This window comes from Dasypus novemcinctus, chromosome 12 (assembly GCF_030445035.2).
Source record: "Dasypus novemcinctus isolate mDasNov1 chromosome 12, mDasNov1.1.hap2, whole genome shotgun sequence".
NCBI lineage: Eukaryota > Metazoa > Chordata > Mammalia > Cingulata > Dasypodidae > Dasypus > Dasypus novemcinctus.
Genome location: NC_080684.1, coordinates 78,425,623 through 78,441,470, shown reverse-complemented (window position 1 = coordinate 78,441,470; position 15,848 = coordinate 78,425,623). Strand labels below are relative to the sequence as shown.

At 38.1% G+C, this 15,848-nt stretch overlaps 1 protein-coding gene across 3 annotated transcripts in view; it reads left to right on the top strand.

Moving 5' to 3' along the window:
- CEP83 (centrosomal protein 83) overlaps nucleotides 1–15,848 on the top strand; it is a 196,780-nt gene that overhangs the window by 44,598 nt on the left and 136,334 nt on the right. For 2 of the 3 annotated variants that reach the window (XM_004446726.5, XM_071219001.1), the window contains exons 2-3: nucleotides 317–590; nucleotides 1,050–1,200. The exons of the other annotated variant lie outside the window; for it this stretch is intronic. In XM_004446726.5, the coding sequence (XP_004446783.2) occupies nucleotides 418–590; nucleotides 1,050–1,200 (324 nt within the window). In that variant the 5' untranslated portion in view covers nucleotides 317–417. The remainder of the gene's footprint in view (nucleotides 1–316; nucleotides 591–1,049; nucleotides 1,201–15,848) is intronic. 3 annotated transcript variants of the gene reach the window in all.

Genomic DNA, 15,848 nt, shown 5'->3' with positions numbered 1-15,848 from the left:
GAAAACATGACTCTGTGCTTTGTGAATTGATACATACCTAAAAAATACCTGGAAAATTAAGTACTTCTTAGTTTAATTCTTGAAGATGTGACCTTGATGGCCTCATGACCTTGGTGGTCTCATAACATTTACAAAGAAATAAAAAATTTGCTTAGGGTATGGTTCAACATTATTCTTGTATTTGGTTTTATGACCAATTGAGAATCTGAAAACTGGGTTTTGTTGTAAAAATGTTGAGTAATAAGTGATAAAAATATGTAACACTGAAGGAAGCTTAAATTTACTGATCACTAATGGAGTGTATTTCTCTATGCAGGTATAATATGGCTGCCTGAGATTCTGTCTTAGCAAGAAGGCAGTGGGAAGTACTCTTGGAAAGAAAACTAAAATTATAGGAAAGCCAGAACTTATTTTCACATGGTTGTAAGCTCACTTACCAATATGGATGCTTTTCCCAACCTCTTTCCTCCTGGTGGAGACAGTGGGCTGACAAGTTCTCCATCTGAGTTCCAAAAAATGTTAATTGATGAAAGGTTACGATGTGAACATCATAAAACTAATTATCAGACTCTGAAAGCTGAACACACAAGGTAAATTACTTAAATTTAGAAGTGAGGGGGGCTTGGCAAAGAGTTCGATTACTGGGAACATACAGTATAATTTTGATATTTTGTCTTGTATACATTTAGCTCTTTAAAAAATACAGTGAAAGTTTTCTTTATAGAATTCCTTTGCACAAAATAAGCATGTATCAAGTATATTGTGAATTTTGTAAACTTCTTGTTTTGAAAGTAGCATGGTATATTTATCTAGGTGAGCTAAATATATATATATTTCCCCCTCTTGAATTAAAGCTGCACTCAAAAAGTACAATGTTAATAATGAAATGAAACTCAATAAAGAAAAGATATTTGCTAGTTAATGGAATGTATAATATTGGTCTTGTTCTTCTCTATGTTTGTTGATTTGCCATAAAGTGATGTTAGAAAGTGCCATAAAGTGGTTAGAAAGGAAAGGATAAAGTTAACATTGAATTCTTTTGAAATTAGGTTGCAGGATGAGTACATAAAGTCACAAAATGAACTCAAACGATTGTTAAATGAAAAGCAAACTCACCAAGAAAAATTTCAGCTGCTGCTTGAAGAGCTAAGAGGGGAATTAGTAGAGAAAACTAAAGACTTAGAAGAAATGAAGCTACAGGTGAGAAAATATATTTGAGTTAGTATAAAAATAGTCAACTCTTTAGTGAATATAGTTTTATATTTGGTATATTCTTCTGTTTCTTAAGGATTATTTTTTCACATTTCCATGTGATATGATTTAACCTGCTTTCATATGTTTTGTAATGTTAGCTGTCCATGTAGGATAGTCACAAAACTGTAATTTTATGTAATTTGGCTTTATATTACATATTCTGATTTGCAATTTCACTTTTCAGAATTGGGAGAAAGACCAGTATGAATTTATGTGAATTCAGAATTAAAGAATATTTTTTAAAGAAAGGTTTACTAATTTCCTATAAATATTGTAACTAAAACTGAGCTAAAAAAGAGCAATTGCATTTTTAAGGAGTTTCTTAGACCTTGTAAGAACAGTATGTGCACATAATTTATGTATAGATTTTTAATTTGCCTAGCAAGTGGTGTAAAGCTAAACTTCAGCACCATACTTACCCTAATTTAAAATTAGTAGGTATTAATGAATGATCCTGTATTCATTTAATCTAAGTATAACCGCTGTATATTTCTTCTTTTTTTTTTCCTCCTGAGGTATGGGGGCCAGGGATTGAACCTGGAACCTCATATGTGGAAAGGCAGCACTCAACCACTGAGCCATGTTGGCTTTCCTAAATTGTTGTTTTTTCCCTTTTGTTTGCTTGTTTTTTTTTTTTTTTAGGAGGCATCAGGAACTGAACCTGGGGCTTCTCATGTGGGAAGCAGGTACTCAACTGCTTGAGCCACTTCCATTCCCCTGTATATTTATTCTTGGCTAGGAATGGGGTTGGTACAAAAATTAAAGTATTATTAATATGGGAGTCATCATTTCATAGAATAATCTAGTCTGCCATGTCTCTCACCTCAGGGACTTTTTTGGCAGCAGCCCTGGAAGTTTATCATTCACTATCTTCTTGAACCACCCATTGTTGGGAACACCACTAAACCTGTGTTGGAACTTCCAGTTTATTGCTAAGTATTTGTAAGGCATTTAAACAAACAAAGAAATGTAATTTAAATCTCTGTTATCAGGAAGCAGTCCAAGATGGTATCAGAGTAGCTCAGGAGGGCATAGATTTATTGCAAAATAGGGCTGAGAAGGTGTAGAAGTTGACCGAAGGAGTCTCTTTGGGAACCTGCAGACCAGAATAGTGCTGCATGTGTTGTCTGTAAGGGACTAGAGATGGAAAGGCCAAAGGGAAAAACCCCCACTGCTGGGAATGCTGTCCATCCCACACCCCTGAGGCAAACAACCTTGATAAAATCTGTGGCTGAGCGGCCAGTGGAGAAGGGAAAGGACAGATTCCTCCTGGGAAGAGGGAGGGTGCAGTGAAGGATTGAGTGTGGATTTTCTCCAGTGGATATACCATAACTAGCTTGTTCAGAAGAGCTAGTGCAAATTGAAGGATTCATCTCCGTGAAAGGGTTTGCCATGGAGTACCATTTATTGGCCAGCTAGGAAAATGGGGAGACAGGCTGGTCTCCCCCAGGTCTTTCCCAGGCATGGTGGATCTGGTTAGACCCCATTAGCAGCTCCCTGCTCCTGTTTTGACTACTTAAACAGGACAATATTAGACTTTTAGAAAAAATCAAACTAAAAATCAAAGAAGAGTTGTGAAATAAAACCACTAGGTATGAGATAGAAATTGATCAACACAGCAAAATCACTAACATAATAAGATGCCTAGGTATCAACAAAAGATAGCAATCCACACTAAGAAATAGGAAGATATGGTCTTACTATATGAACAAACCAAGAATCCAGATGAGATACAGGATTTAAGACAATTAATAAATGGATTCACACAAACCTCCTTAATTAATTGAAGGAGATGAAGAAAAATATGACTAAAGAGATAAAGGATATTAAGGTGATACTGAGTGAGCATAAAGAACAATTTGAAAGCCTGAAACAAAGATAACAGAGCTTATGGTAATGAAAGACACAATGAATCGAAATTAAAAATATATTGGAAGGGAGTGGATACAGCTTAAGAGATTGAGTGCCTGCTTCCCACATGAGAAATCCTGGTTTCAATCCCTGGTGCCTCCTAAAAGCAAAAAGCAAAACAACAAGCAAACAAACAAAAAACCAACTCAGGGAGCAGGCTGATGTAGTTCAGTGGTTTAGCACCAGCTTCACATGAGGTCCCGGGTTCAATCCCTGGCTTCGGTACCTCAAAAAAAATTAGAGGAAGCAGTTGTGGCTCAAGTGGTTGTGTGCCTGTTTCCTAGATACAAGATCCTGGGTTTGATTGCCAGTACCTCCTAAAAACAAGCAAACGAGAAAACCAACTCTCACTGGGGAGTGGATGTAGCTGAGTGGTTGAGTGCCTGCTTTCCATGTACAAGATCCTAGGTTCAATCCCTAGTACCTCCTAAAAAAAATACATTAGAGGCATATAGCAACAGATTTGAAAAGTTAGAAGAATGAATAAGTGAATCTGAAGACAGAACACGTTTAGGTATCCCAAAAGGAGAAAAGAACAGAAAAGGGATAGAAAGAATATTTGAGGAAATCTTGATTGAAAATTTTCCGACTCTTATGAAAGACATGAATATCAATATATAAGAAATACAACGTACCCCAAACAGAATCAATCTGAATAGACCTACTCCAAGACATCTACTATTCAGAATGCCAGAGATCAAAGATAAAGAGAGGATTTTGCAAGAGAGGACAATGTATTACTTAAAAGGGAGCTTCAAGGAATTCGAGTGTTGACCTCTCACCAGAAACCATGAAAGCGAGAATGCGGTGGTATAATATATTTAAGAAAGAGAAAAACTGCCAGTCAGTAATTATTTATCTGGCAAAAGTATCCTTCAGAAATGAGGGCAATTTTAAAGTCTTTACAGACAAACAAAACTGAAAGAGTATGTTACCAAGAGATCAAATCTACAAGAGATAAGAAAGGATATGTGTGTTACAGCCTGAAAGGAAAAGACAAGGGTGAGAGCCCTGGTGAAGAGTGTAGAAATGAAGGACATAAGAAAGAAGCTGAAGGGATGAAAAGACAGGCAGTAGTAATTTATAACAACAGAACACCAAGGGATAAAATGAACGGAGTAAGTAATGCCTTTGTAGTAGTAATACTGAATGTTACTGGATTAGAAAATACAGATTAAAAAATATAGATTGGTAGAATGGATTTTAAAAATGAGCCATCTATTTGATGTCTACAGGAGACTAACCTTAGACAAAAGGACACAATCAGGCTGAAAGTCAAAGGTTGGAAAATGATATTCCACATTAATAGCAATAAAAAAAAAAAGAGCAGCTGTATGAAAGCATTAAGTGTTTGAGGAGCATGATGTATATGAACTCCTCTCAATATTTTCTAGAGATAGAATATAGATAGATAGATCTAGATAGACTGAGAGAAAGATGTAACAAATGTGGCAAAATGATAATACTTGGTGAATTCTGATGTTTGGGTGGGAGGTACATTGGAGATCTGAATATTGTTTCTGTATTATATTTGCAATTATACATTTGAAATTATTTCAAAATAAAAAGTTGGAAAATATATACACCTACAAATGTTATAGCAGCTTTTCTCATAATCGGCAAAAGATGGAAACAATTGAGATGTTTTTAACTAGCAAATAAATAAACAAACAAACTGTAGTCCAAATACAATAGAATACTGCTTATCAATTAAAAGGAATGAACCGCTGATACATGCAATAACTTGGATGAATCTCAAAAGTACTTAAACTGAGCGAAAGAAGCAAGACTCAGAAGGCTCAGAAGTCTCCATTTTGTATGATTACATGTACATGGAATTCTGGAAAACGGTCAAAATTGTAGGTCCAGAAAACAGCAGTGGTTGTGAGTCGTGGGGCTGCAGTAAGGTTGACTACAAAGGGTCACAAAGAAACTCTTATGGTGATGGAAATGTTGATCCTGGGGATTGTTACATGACCTTCTGAATGTGTATGAATTCAAAGAACTGTACAATTAATAGGGTGAGTTTTACTACATTTAAGTAGTAAATGTAATTGTCACAAATGTAATTTGTGACAACTACATAAATTTTGGGGGATGAAGGGATATAGGACCGTAATTTGTATATACTATTGAGGTTAACTCACAAACGAGACTGTTATAGATGTGGGATGCTAAATTTAAGCCCCGTGGTAACTACAGAGAAAATATTGAAGACTGTAAGCTCATAGAGACTGAAATCAGAGTACAGGTTGCCAGTGATGGAGAGTAAGAGTGAATGGGTACATGGGGAGTTGATGCATAACAAGTGTAAGGTTTTTCTTTGGTTAAATGGGTAAATTTTAGTAACAGAAGGTGGTTGAAGGTACTACAACATTGTGAATGTGATTAATCCCACTGAAAGTTATGCTTGTGGGAAAGTTTATATTGTATATATGTCCCTACAATTTAAAAAATACATGGCAGTATTAACTGTTCCAGGAACATGGTGTATACAGCCTACATTCCAGTGTTCAGAAGATGGATGGATGGATGGATAGGATGGAATGACCCAAAATGTTAAAATTGGTGGATCTGGGTATCTGGGCAGATAGGGGTATGTTAGATTTCTCTGTATGGGGTTTGTATTATTCTTATAACTGTCTTGTAAGTTTGAACATATTTCAATATAAAAAGTTAAGAAAAAAGTGGATATAGTAATACTAATATCAGATAAAATAGATTTTAAATGCAAAACTCTAATAAGAGATGAAGAAGTTTACTATATATAAATAAAAGGGACAATTCATAAAGAAGAAATATTATAATAAATATTTCTGTATCAAACATAGGTGCCTCCCAAAATATATGAGATATACACTGGCAAAACTGAAGGGAGAAATAGAAGTCTCTACAGTTATAGTTGGAGACTCAGTGCTCCACTCTGGACAGAGGATAAAAAGTAAGGAAACTGAGAGCTTGAATGATATGATAAATGAACTAGACCTAATAGACATTTATAGAACATTATACCGCAAAACAGCAGTAAATACGTTCTTCTCAAGTGCTCATGGATCTTTCTTTAGGATAGACCATACATTGGGTTGTAAGTCAGATTTCAATAAAGTTAAAAAGACTGAATTTTTACAAAATACTTTCTCTGATCACAGTGGAATAAAGTTGGAAATTAATAACAGGTGGGAAAATTCACAAATACTTGGAGATTGAACAGTACACTCTTATTCAGTGTCAAATGAGAAATTGCAAGAGAAATCAGTAAATACCTCAAGACAAATGAAAATAAGAACACAACATATCAAAACTTATGGGATGCAGGGAAGCAGATATTGTTGTGGAATTTAAGAGAAGTTCAATTATTCGAGTATAGAGAGGCCAGGACTCAGGAATGATTTTGAGAAGGAAAAATGGTTTATTGACGGCCGGCCGGACTCGGGAGCTTTCAGTTTGAATCCCGAGCCCGGAACAAGATTTTCAAACGTCTTTTATACAGAGAGTAAAGGCCAAATCGTCCCTTTGTTTCAGTTCTCAATAGGCTTCAATTAGCATATATCTCTTCCACATCTTAGGTAAGCTTTTAGCAAGGACTCCAGACATTTTAGATAAGCCTTGGTTTTTGCATTTCCCCTAAATACTTAAAGTTTATAGCCCTTGCTTTGTTAAACATTTCCTGGGACTGGAGCCTGCTGGTCCCTAAGAGCAGGACTGCAGCCTCTTACCGTTTCACACCCACAAGTCAAACAACTTAGTTATCTCTGAAGAGACAAAGAGCCTTCCACCCATAGCCCACATCAATATGGCTAAATGGATAGAGTGTCTGCCTACCATATAGGAGGTCCAGGGTTCCATACCCAGGGCCTCTTGGCCCGTGTGGTGAGCTGGCCCACGTGGAATGCTGCCACATGTGAGGAGAGTCGCCCCATGTAGCGGTGCCCCCTGTGCAAGGAATGGCCCCTGTGCATGGAGTGCAGCCCCACACAGGAGGGCAGACTGCCCAGGAGTGGTGCAGCCCACACAGAGAAGCGGACGAAGCAAGATAATGCAACGAAAGAGACACAGAGAAGAGACGATATGAGACACAGCAAGCTACAGAGTTGAGGTGGAACCAAAGAATGGTCGCCTCTCTCTTGCTCGGGAAGGTCCCAGGATGGGTTCCTGGAGCCATCTAGTGAGAGTACAACAGACACAGAAGAACAACAGCAAATGGACACAGAGAGCAGACAGTGTGGGGCGGGGAGGAGAAATAAGAAAAAACAAAACAAAAGAAAAAACTTATGGGATACAGCAAAGGCAGTGCTGAAAAGAAAACTAATAGCCCTAATGCTTATATTAAAAAAGAAGAAAGCTAAAATCAAACCCTAACTGCATACCTGGAAGAACTAGAAAAAGAACAGCAAACTATTTCCAAACCAAGCAGAAGGAAAAAATTAATAAAGATTAGGACAGAAACAAAGGAAATGGAGAATAAAAACAATAGAGAAAATCAACAGAACTAAAAGTTGGTGCTTTGCAAAGACCAACAAAATCAATCTCCTTAGCTAGATTAGCAAAGAACATAAGAGAGAAGATGCAAATAAATAAAAAATGAGATGGGTAACATTACCACTGACCCAGAAGTAATAAAAGAAATCCTAAGAGGATCTTTGAACAACTGTATGACAACAAATTAGACAGTGTCAACGAAATGGACAATCTTCTGGAAGTGCATGAACAAAACAAAATAACCCTAGAAGAAGTAGAAGACCTCAGCAAAGCAATCACAAGAAATTAAAACAGTCATAAAAAAACTCCTTAAAATTAAAAGTTCAGAATCAGATGGCTTCATAGGGGAATTCAACCAATCATTTAAAGAAAGTCTAATACGAATCTTGCTCACACTCTTCCAGAAAATTGAACAGGAAGGAACACTACCAAACTTAATTATGTGAAGCGAACATCACCCTAATACCAAAGCCAAATAAAGAGTTTACAAAAAAAGAAAATTACAGAGCAGTTTCTTTATTCAATATAGATGCAGAAATCCTCAACAAAATATTTGCTATCTGAATCAAAAACACATTAAGAGAATTATACCGCACAATTAGGTATGCAAGGGTGGTTCAACATAAGAAAATCAGTGTAATGCATCATATTAATAAATTTGAGAAAAATCTAATGATCATTTCAATAGATGCAGAAAAGATTTTGACAAAATACAGCACTTTATTTTTTTAAAAATCAGAAAGATAGTAATAGAAGGAAACTTAATATGATAAAGTGCATGTATGAAAAATGCACAGCTAACATTGTACCCAATGGGGAAAGACTGAGCGCTTTCCCCCTGAGATTGGTAACAAGACAGAAAAGCCCACTTTCTCCACTGTTACTCATTATTGTGCTAGAAGTTCTAGAGAACAATTAGTAAGAAAAAGAAATAAAAGGAACCCACATAGGAAAGGGGGAAGTAAAAATTTCACTGTGCTGCTGATATGATCCTATACTTAGAAAATCCTGAAAAACCCACAGCAAAACTATTATAATTTTTAGACGATTTCAGCAAAGTGGCTGGATACAAGATTCATATGCAAAAATCAATAGTGTTTCCATACACTACTAATGAACAATCTGAGGAGGAAGTCAGAAAAAAAAATTCCATTTACAATAGCGACTGAAAGAATCAAATATTTAGAAATAAATTTAACCAAGGGCATAAAGGACCTGTATTCAGAAAACTATATAACATTGTTAAAGGAAACCAAAGATGATCTAAATAAAAGTAAGGATAATCCATGTTAATGACATCATTAAGATGTCAGTTTTACTCAAACTGATCTACAGATTTAATGCAATCCAGATGAAAATTCTAATATCTTTCTTAGTAAAATTTGAAAAGCCATTTATCAAAGTTATCTGGAAGGGTAAGTGTCCCCAAATAGCCAAAAATAACTTTACAAAGAAGAAAGAAGTTGGAGGACTCTCACTTCCAGACTTTAAAGCATATTATCTAGTTGCAATGTTAAAAAACAGAGTAGTACTGACATAAGATAGATTGGCCAAAGAAATTCAATCGACAATTCAGAAATAGATCCTCACATCTATGTTCAAGTGATTTTTGACAAGACTGTCAAACCCACTCAGCTAAGTTAGAACCGTCTATTCAACAAATGGTACTTGGAAAACTGGAAATCCATGTCTAAAAGAAAGAAGGAGGACCCCTATCTCACACCTTATACAAAAAAATAATTCAAAATGGATCAAGGACCTAAATATAAAAAGCAGAACCATAAAACTCTTAGAAGAAAATGTAGGGAAACAACTTCAAAATCTTGTGATTGGTCGTGGTTTCTTGGACTTCATACACAAAGCATGAGCAACAAAAGAAAAAAATAGATAAATGAGACTGCCTCAAAATTAAACACTTTAGTGTTTCAAATGATTTTGCTAAGAAGGTGAAAAGATAGCCAACTCATTGGGAAGAAATCTTAGGAAGCTCTATATCTGATAAGGGCTTGATTTCCATGTTGTATAAAGAGATCACACAATTTAAGGACAAAATGACAAACAACCCAATTAAAAACTGGCCAAAAGAATTTATATTAGTCTGCTAAAGGCATGCCGATGCGAAGTACCAGAAATCTCTTGGCTTTTATAAAGGGTATTTGGGGTAGAAGCTTAGAGTTAACAAGGCCCTTAAGAGTCAGGCTCAAGGTTGCTTTGTTACCAAAGTCGGTTGCCACGTGTTGAAGAAAGATGGCCACTGATCTCTGTGAGGGTTTAGCCTTCCCCTCTGGGCTTCCTCTCTCAGCAGCAGGCTGGCATAGGGCTTGTCTCTCAGGGCTTCCTCTCTCTCCTGACATAGGGCTGGTTTCTTTCCAGGGTTTTTATATCATTCTCAGTTGTTCTGTTCTTTTTCTAAGGCCAGCTGCAAACTATCAGGCGAATGGATCATATCTCCCAGGGGCCCCAGAATCAAAACTGACAGAGCTCTCTCTCTCACCTGGTGTGTCTTCCTTTTTTTTTTTTTTTTCAAGATTTATGTTTTAGAATTTATTTCTCTCCCCTCCCTGCCACCCCCACCAGTTGTCTGCTCTCTGTGTCCATTCACTGTGTGTTCTTCTGTGTCTGCTTGTATTCTTGTCAGTGGTACCGGGAATCTTTGTCCTTTTTGTTGTGTCATCTTGCTGTGTCAGCTCTGTGTGTGCGGTTGCCACTCCTGGGCAGGCTACGCTGTTTTTGCACTGGGTGGCTCTCCTTATGGGATGCACTCTTTGTGCGTGGGGCTCCCCTATGCGGGGGACACCTCTGCATGGCATGGCACTCCTTGTGTGCATCAGCACTGCGCATGGGCCAGCTCATCACACGGGTCAGGAGGCCCTGGATTTGAACCCTGTACCTCCCATGTGGTAAGTGGATGCTCTATCCGTTGAGCCAAATCCGCTTCTCCTGGTGTGTCTTATTTAGTGAGTTTCCATTTATATCAGCTCACCAAGGGGACAGGAAGTCAACTTGAGTTACACCTTACTGATGTAGCCCAATCAGAAGCCCTAAATTGATTTTGTCAAGTAAACTTAATCAGAGGCCTCTCACTGGATTTAATACAATTTAAAGGGTATCACACCCAGGAGGAATAAATTAGTTTACAAACATAATCTTTCTCTTTTTGGGATTCATAAATAATTTCAAATTGTCACACAGTCGAATAGACATTTTTCTGAAGTGGAAATACAAACGACCAAAAGATACATGAAAAGATGTTCAACATTACTAGCTATTAAGGAAATACAAATCAAAACTACAGAGAGATGTCATCTCTCCCCATACAGAATGCCCACTATTTAATTAAACAGAAAACTACAAGTGTTGGAGAAGATGTGGAGAAATAGTACCGGCCCTTCACTGTTGGCGGGAGTGTAAAATGGTATAGCCTCTATAGAAATCTATTTGGTGGTTCCTCAGGAAACTAAATATAGAACTGCTCTGTGATCCAGCAATCCCACTTCTAGGAATATATTCGGAAGAATTGAAAGCAAGGACATGAACAGGTATTTGCACACTGATGTTCATAGCGGCATTATTCACAATTGCTAAAACATGGAAATAAACGCTGTGTCTATCATCTGATGAATGGATAAACAAGATGCGCTATATTAATAGGATATAATATTATTCAGCTGTAAGAAGAAATCAATTGGGGAAGTGCAAGACAGCATGGAGGACCTTGAAGATATTATGTTGAGTGAAATAAGCCAGATACAGAAGGATGAATATTGTATGGTCTTATGGACATGAACTGAATACGATGATGTAGACTTGTGGAGTTGGGCTTCTAAGTGTAGATTGGTGGGAGATGGAATGTGGAATGAGAAGGGGGAGATGATGCTGGATGTATGTAGAATGTTTAATAAGGTCAAATGTGAAAATGTAGTAATGATGGACTTGATGGTAACACAGTATAGTGAATGTGGATGATTTATGAATGGGATGATGGCTGAAATGAATATTCTAGGGAGATTAATGTTAATTGGAAAACAGCTCGAGGTTAATAGGCAATGTATGACAATGATTTGGGCAATAGACGATTGTTGTTAATAAGATAAATACAGGACTGTTCTACAAGGAGTTAAGAATGTGGTTCATGGGAAAAATAGAAACTAATCTAATTTATAGACTAGTTAACAACAACATTGTAATATTTTTGTAGCAAAAGCAAAGAAGATACTAAACATAAAAATAATATATGGGGTTTGGTTTTGTGAGACATGAATATGATTATTTTTTTCTCTTCATTCTTTTCATTAATGAGGAGACCTGACTAATATTTATCTAATCTGTGCTCATCTGTGTATGTTTTTCAATAGTAGAGGAACAATTGAATTAGTTATTGGAATTAGATGAAATAAAAGTGTCTTGATAGAACTTTTTTTTTTTAAGATTTATTTTTTTAATTAATTTCTCTCCCCTTCCCCCGCCCCCCTCAGTTGTCAGCTCTCTGTGTCCATTCGCTGCATGTTCTTCTGTGACCACTTCTGTCCTTATCAGCAGCACCAGGACTCTGTGTTTCCTTTTGTTGCATCATCTTGTGTCAGCTCTCCGTGTATGCAGCGCCATTCTTGGGCAGGCTGCACTTTCTTTTGCACTGGGCGGCTCTTCTTACGGGGCGTACTCCTTGTACGTGGGGCTCCTCTACGTGGAGGACACCCCTGCCCTGCGTGGCACGGCACTCCTTGTGTGCATCAGCACTGCACATGCACCAGCTCCACACGGGTCAGGGAGGACCAGGGTTTGAATTGCAGACCTCCCTTGTGGTAGGTGGACGCCTTATCCATTGGGCCAAGTCTCCTTCCCTTGACAGAACTTTTTAGGAGTAATGCCTCTATAATTTGTGCTGGCTTTTACTGTTATTTTTTTAAAATTTGAAGTAAAGTTTGAATAAAAATAAATAAATCTCTGTAATCAGTGGATTAATATGTAACGCAATAATTGAAAGACTTTTGTGAATGGAGTGAAAGCTGAACTTGAGGTACTCTTCAGGTATTGCTAGTCATTCTTTCTTTTTAGAGTTTAATGTTGCAGATTGTATTAGTCAGCCAAAGGGGTGCTGATGCAAAATACCAGAAATTGGTTGGTTTTTATAAAGGGTATTTTATTTGGCATAGGAGCCTACAGATACCAGGCCATAATGCATAAGTTACTTCCCTCACCAAAGTCTGTTTTCATGTGTTGGGGCAAGATGGCTGCCAATGGCTGTGAGGGTTCAGGCTTCCTGGATTCCTCCCTTCCAGGGTCTTGCTTCTGTCTGGGTTCAAGGTTCTTTCCTTCCTGGTGCTTGCTTCTCTTTCCTCTGTGAGCTTACTTTCTGGGACTCCAGCTTAGGCCTTCAGCATCAGACTCCAACATCAAAACTCCAACACCAGGAACCCTCAACTCTGTTTATTGCCATGCCTTTTATCTGTGAGTCCCTACCCACCAAGGAGTCCCTACCCACCAATCATAACTCAATCATGCCCCAATCATAACTCAATCATGCCCAGTTACAGACTAGATTACAAACATAATCCAATATCTGGTTTTGGAATTCATAACCATATCAAACTGCTACACAGATAAAAGTCCATTTTTTTTTCCTGTCAGATGTTCTGGAGACTTTGGTTCTAAAACCTAGATCTAGAATTAATGCTTTGGGAAAGAGATGTGGCTCAAGTGATAGGGCTTCCACCTACCATATGGGAGGACCCAAATGCAATTCCTGGGGCCTCCTGGCAAAAAAGGAAAGAGAAAGTGTGGCTGCATGGTGAGCCAGTGCCCTCGTGGCGAGCTGAGTGCCTGTGTGGCAAGCTGAGTGCCTGTGTGGCAAGCCAAGTGCTTGTGTGGCAAGCCAAGTGCCCGCATGAGTGCCTGCACAGTGGCTGAGTGCCCACGCAAGTGCCTGCGCAGTGAGCCAGTGCCCACATGGTGAGCTGAGTGCCTGTGTGACAAGCCAAGTGCCTGTGTGGCAAGCCAAGTGCCCGCATGAGTGCCTGCACAGTGGCTGAGTGCCCATGCAAGTGCCTGTGCAGTGAGCCAGTGCCCACATGGTGAGCTGAGTGCCCGTGTGGCAAGCCGAATGCCCACGCAGCAAGCCGAGTGCCCGTGTGGCAAGCCGAATGCCCACGCAGCAAGCCGAGTGCCCATGCAGTGAGCCAGTGCCCATGCAAATGAGTCACACAGGAAGATGATGACGCCACAAAAGAGAGATGAAGGGGAAAGTCAAGGTGAAGTGCAGCAGAAACCAGCAACTGAGGTGGCAGGGAACCTCTCAACACATCAGAGGTCCTCTGGATTGAATCCTGGTGAATCCCAGAGGAGAAAAAACAAGAAGAGAAGACAAAAAAAGAGAAATAGTTGCAGAAGATCATATAGCGAATGGACACAGACAGCAAAATCAACGGGGAAGGGGAGGGGGAGGAACGAATTAATGCTTTTCTTCATTTGTAGTGTTACTCTGGCTCAATGCCTTCTCAAAATACCTGTCTTCAATTCCTTTACTCATTGCCCAGTTTTCTTTTCAGAGAAATAACATTTTGTTGCTGATTTTCAGCTCTTCAACTTTACAGCTATACCTATTTGGTTACTATATATAAAATTTAAATTGAAAGTTTTTAATCATTTAGAGCCTATCTTATAAGAACAGGATGGAAGACATCTTTTTAGTTGTTTCTACATACTAATATACCAGGCTGGAATATCTTTGGTATTTTTGTCTTACTTTATTTATATTTTATTGAAATATAAATTTAATAAATTTTGCTTTAATAAACCCTCTTGTTTCTCTTTTTGACCTTTATATGTGATGCTTATTTTTATTTTTTTAAAGATTTATTTATTTATTTCTCTCCCCTCCCCTCACCCCAGTTTTCTGTTCTCTGTGTCTATTTGCTGCGTCTTCTTTGTCCGCTTCTGTTGTTGTCAGTGACACGGGAATCTGTGTTTCTTTTTGTTGCGTAGTCTTGTGTCAGCTCTCCGTGTGTGTGGCACCATTCTTGGGCAGGCTGCACTTCCTTTTGGGCTAGGCGGCTCTCCTTATGGGACGCACTCCTTGTGTGTGGGGTGGGGCTCCCCTATGCGGGGACACCCCTGCGTGGCAGGGCACTCCTTGCGCACATCAGCGCTGCACATGGGCCAGCTCCACACAGGTCAAGGAGGCCCGGGGTTTGAACCGTGGACCTCCCATGTGGTAAATGGATGTCCTAATCACTGGGCCAAGTCGCCGCCCTTATTTTTAAAATATAAAAATTTCAAATACATTTCTTTGTATTTAATAATGATTTTTCTCTTTGGCAGTACCCATAGTTACAGCAAAAGATAGAATTCTCTTTATAATAAAAATTTTGTTGACAGGGGATTAGTGAAAAATTGAGAAAACTATGAAAACCTAAGATGAAGAGGATTTATTTTCTTGGTAGTGTACCTTGTAGGATATAAAGAGTCTAATTTTTATTCTGTCTGACTCTTTGGCATAATTCTGAACCCATATTCCTAACTTTTAGGTTGCTTTTGGGTACTTAAGGATATTAGAGTCATCTACCCTGATCTAACACTTGCCTGAGAAATACGATCTGGTTTAGGTCCAGGTCCAGATTGATCCTACTGTTTTGAATGGCATTGAGGCTGTGTTGGGTATAACATCTAATCTGCCATGTGCGGGGTTTCTGAATTAAACTGACTCTAATGGCAAATCTTAGGTGAAGTGCCCAAAAGTTAATGAGTTCTGATAACATGGGATGTTCTTTTTATAAGATATGGAATAAGACTATTTGCACTTTTCATTATCTTTTTCCTCTTCCACTCATTCCAGATTATAAATTGTTTTTGCTGTACTTGTGAATTTTTAAAGCTTTGTTTTTTTCATTTCTGAGATGTAGTCTAAGGATATACATGGATGAAGAACGCTACATATTCTCTATTTCTGACTGGCAGATAAGATTCTTCAAGAATAGATGGGATGTTAAATATGTTGATATTTATAGTCTGCATTGGAACCTTGTGTATTTTCTTCATTAATGTGTTGTTTAATTTCCAAATGTTTGAGATCTTCTTAGTAATCTTGTTACTAGTTCCACTGTGGTCAGAGATCATCTTCTGTATGATTTTAATTTTTTAAAATTTATGGAGACTTGTTTTAGGACCTAGTATATGATCTATCTTGGTGAAAATATACCTAGCATTTG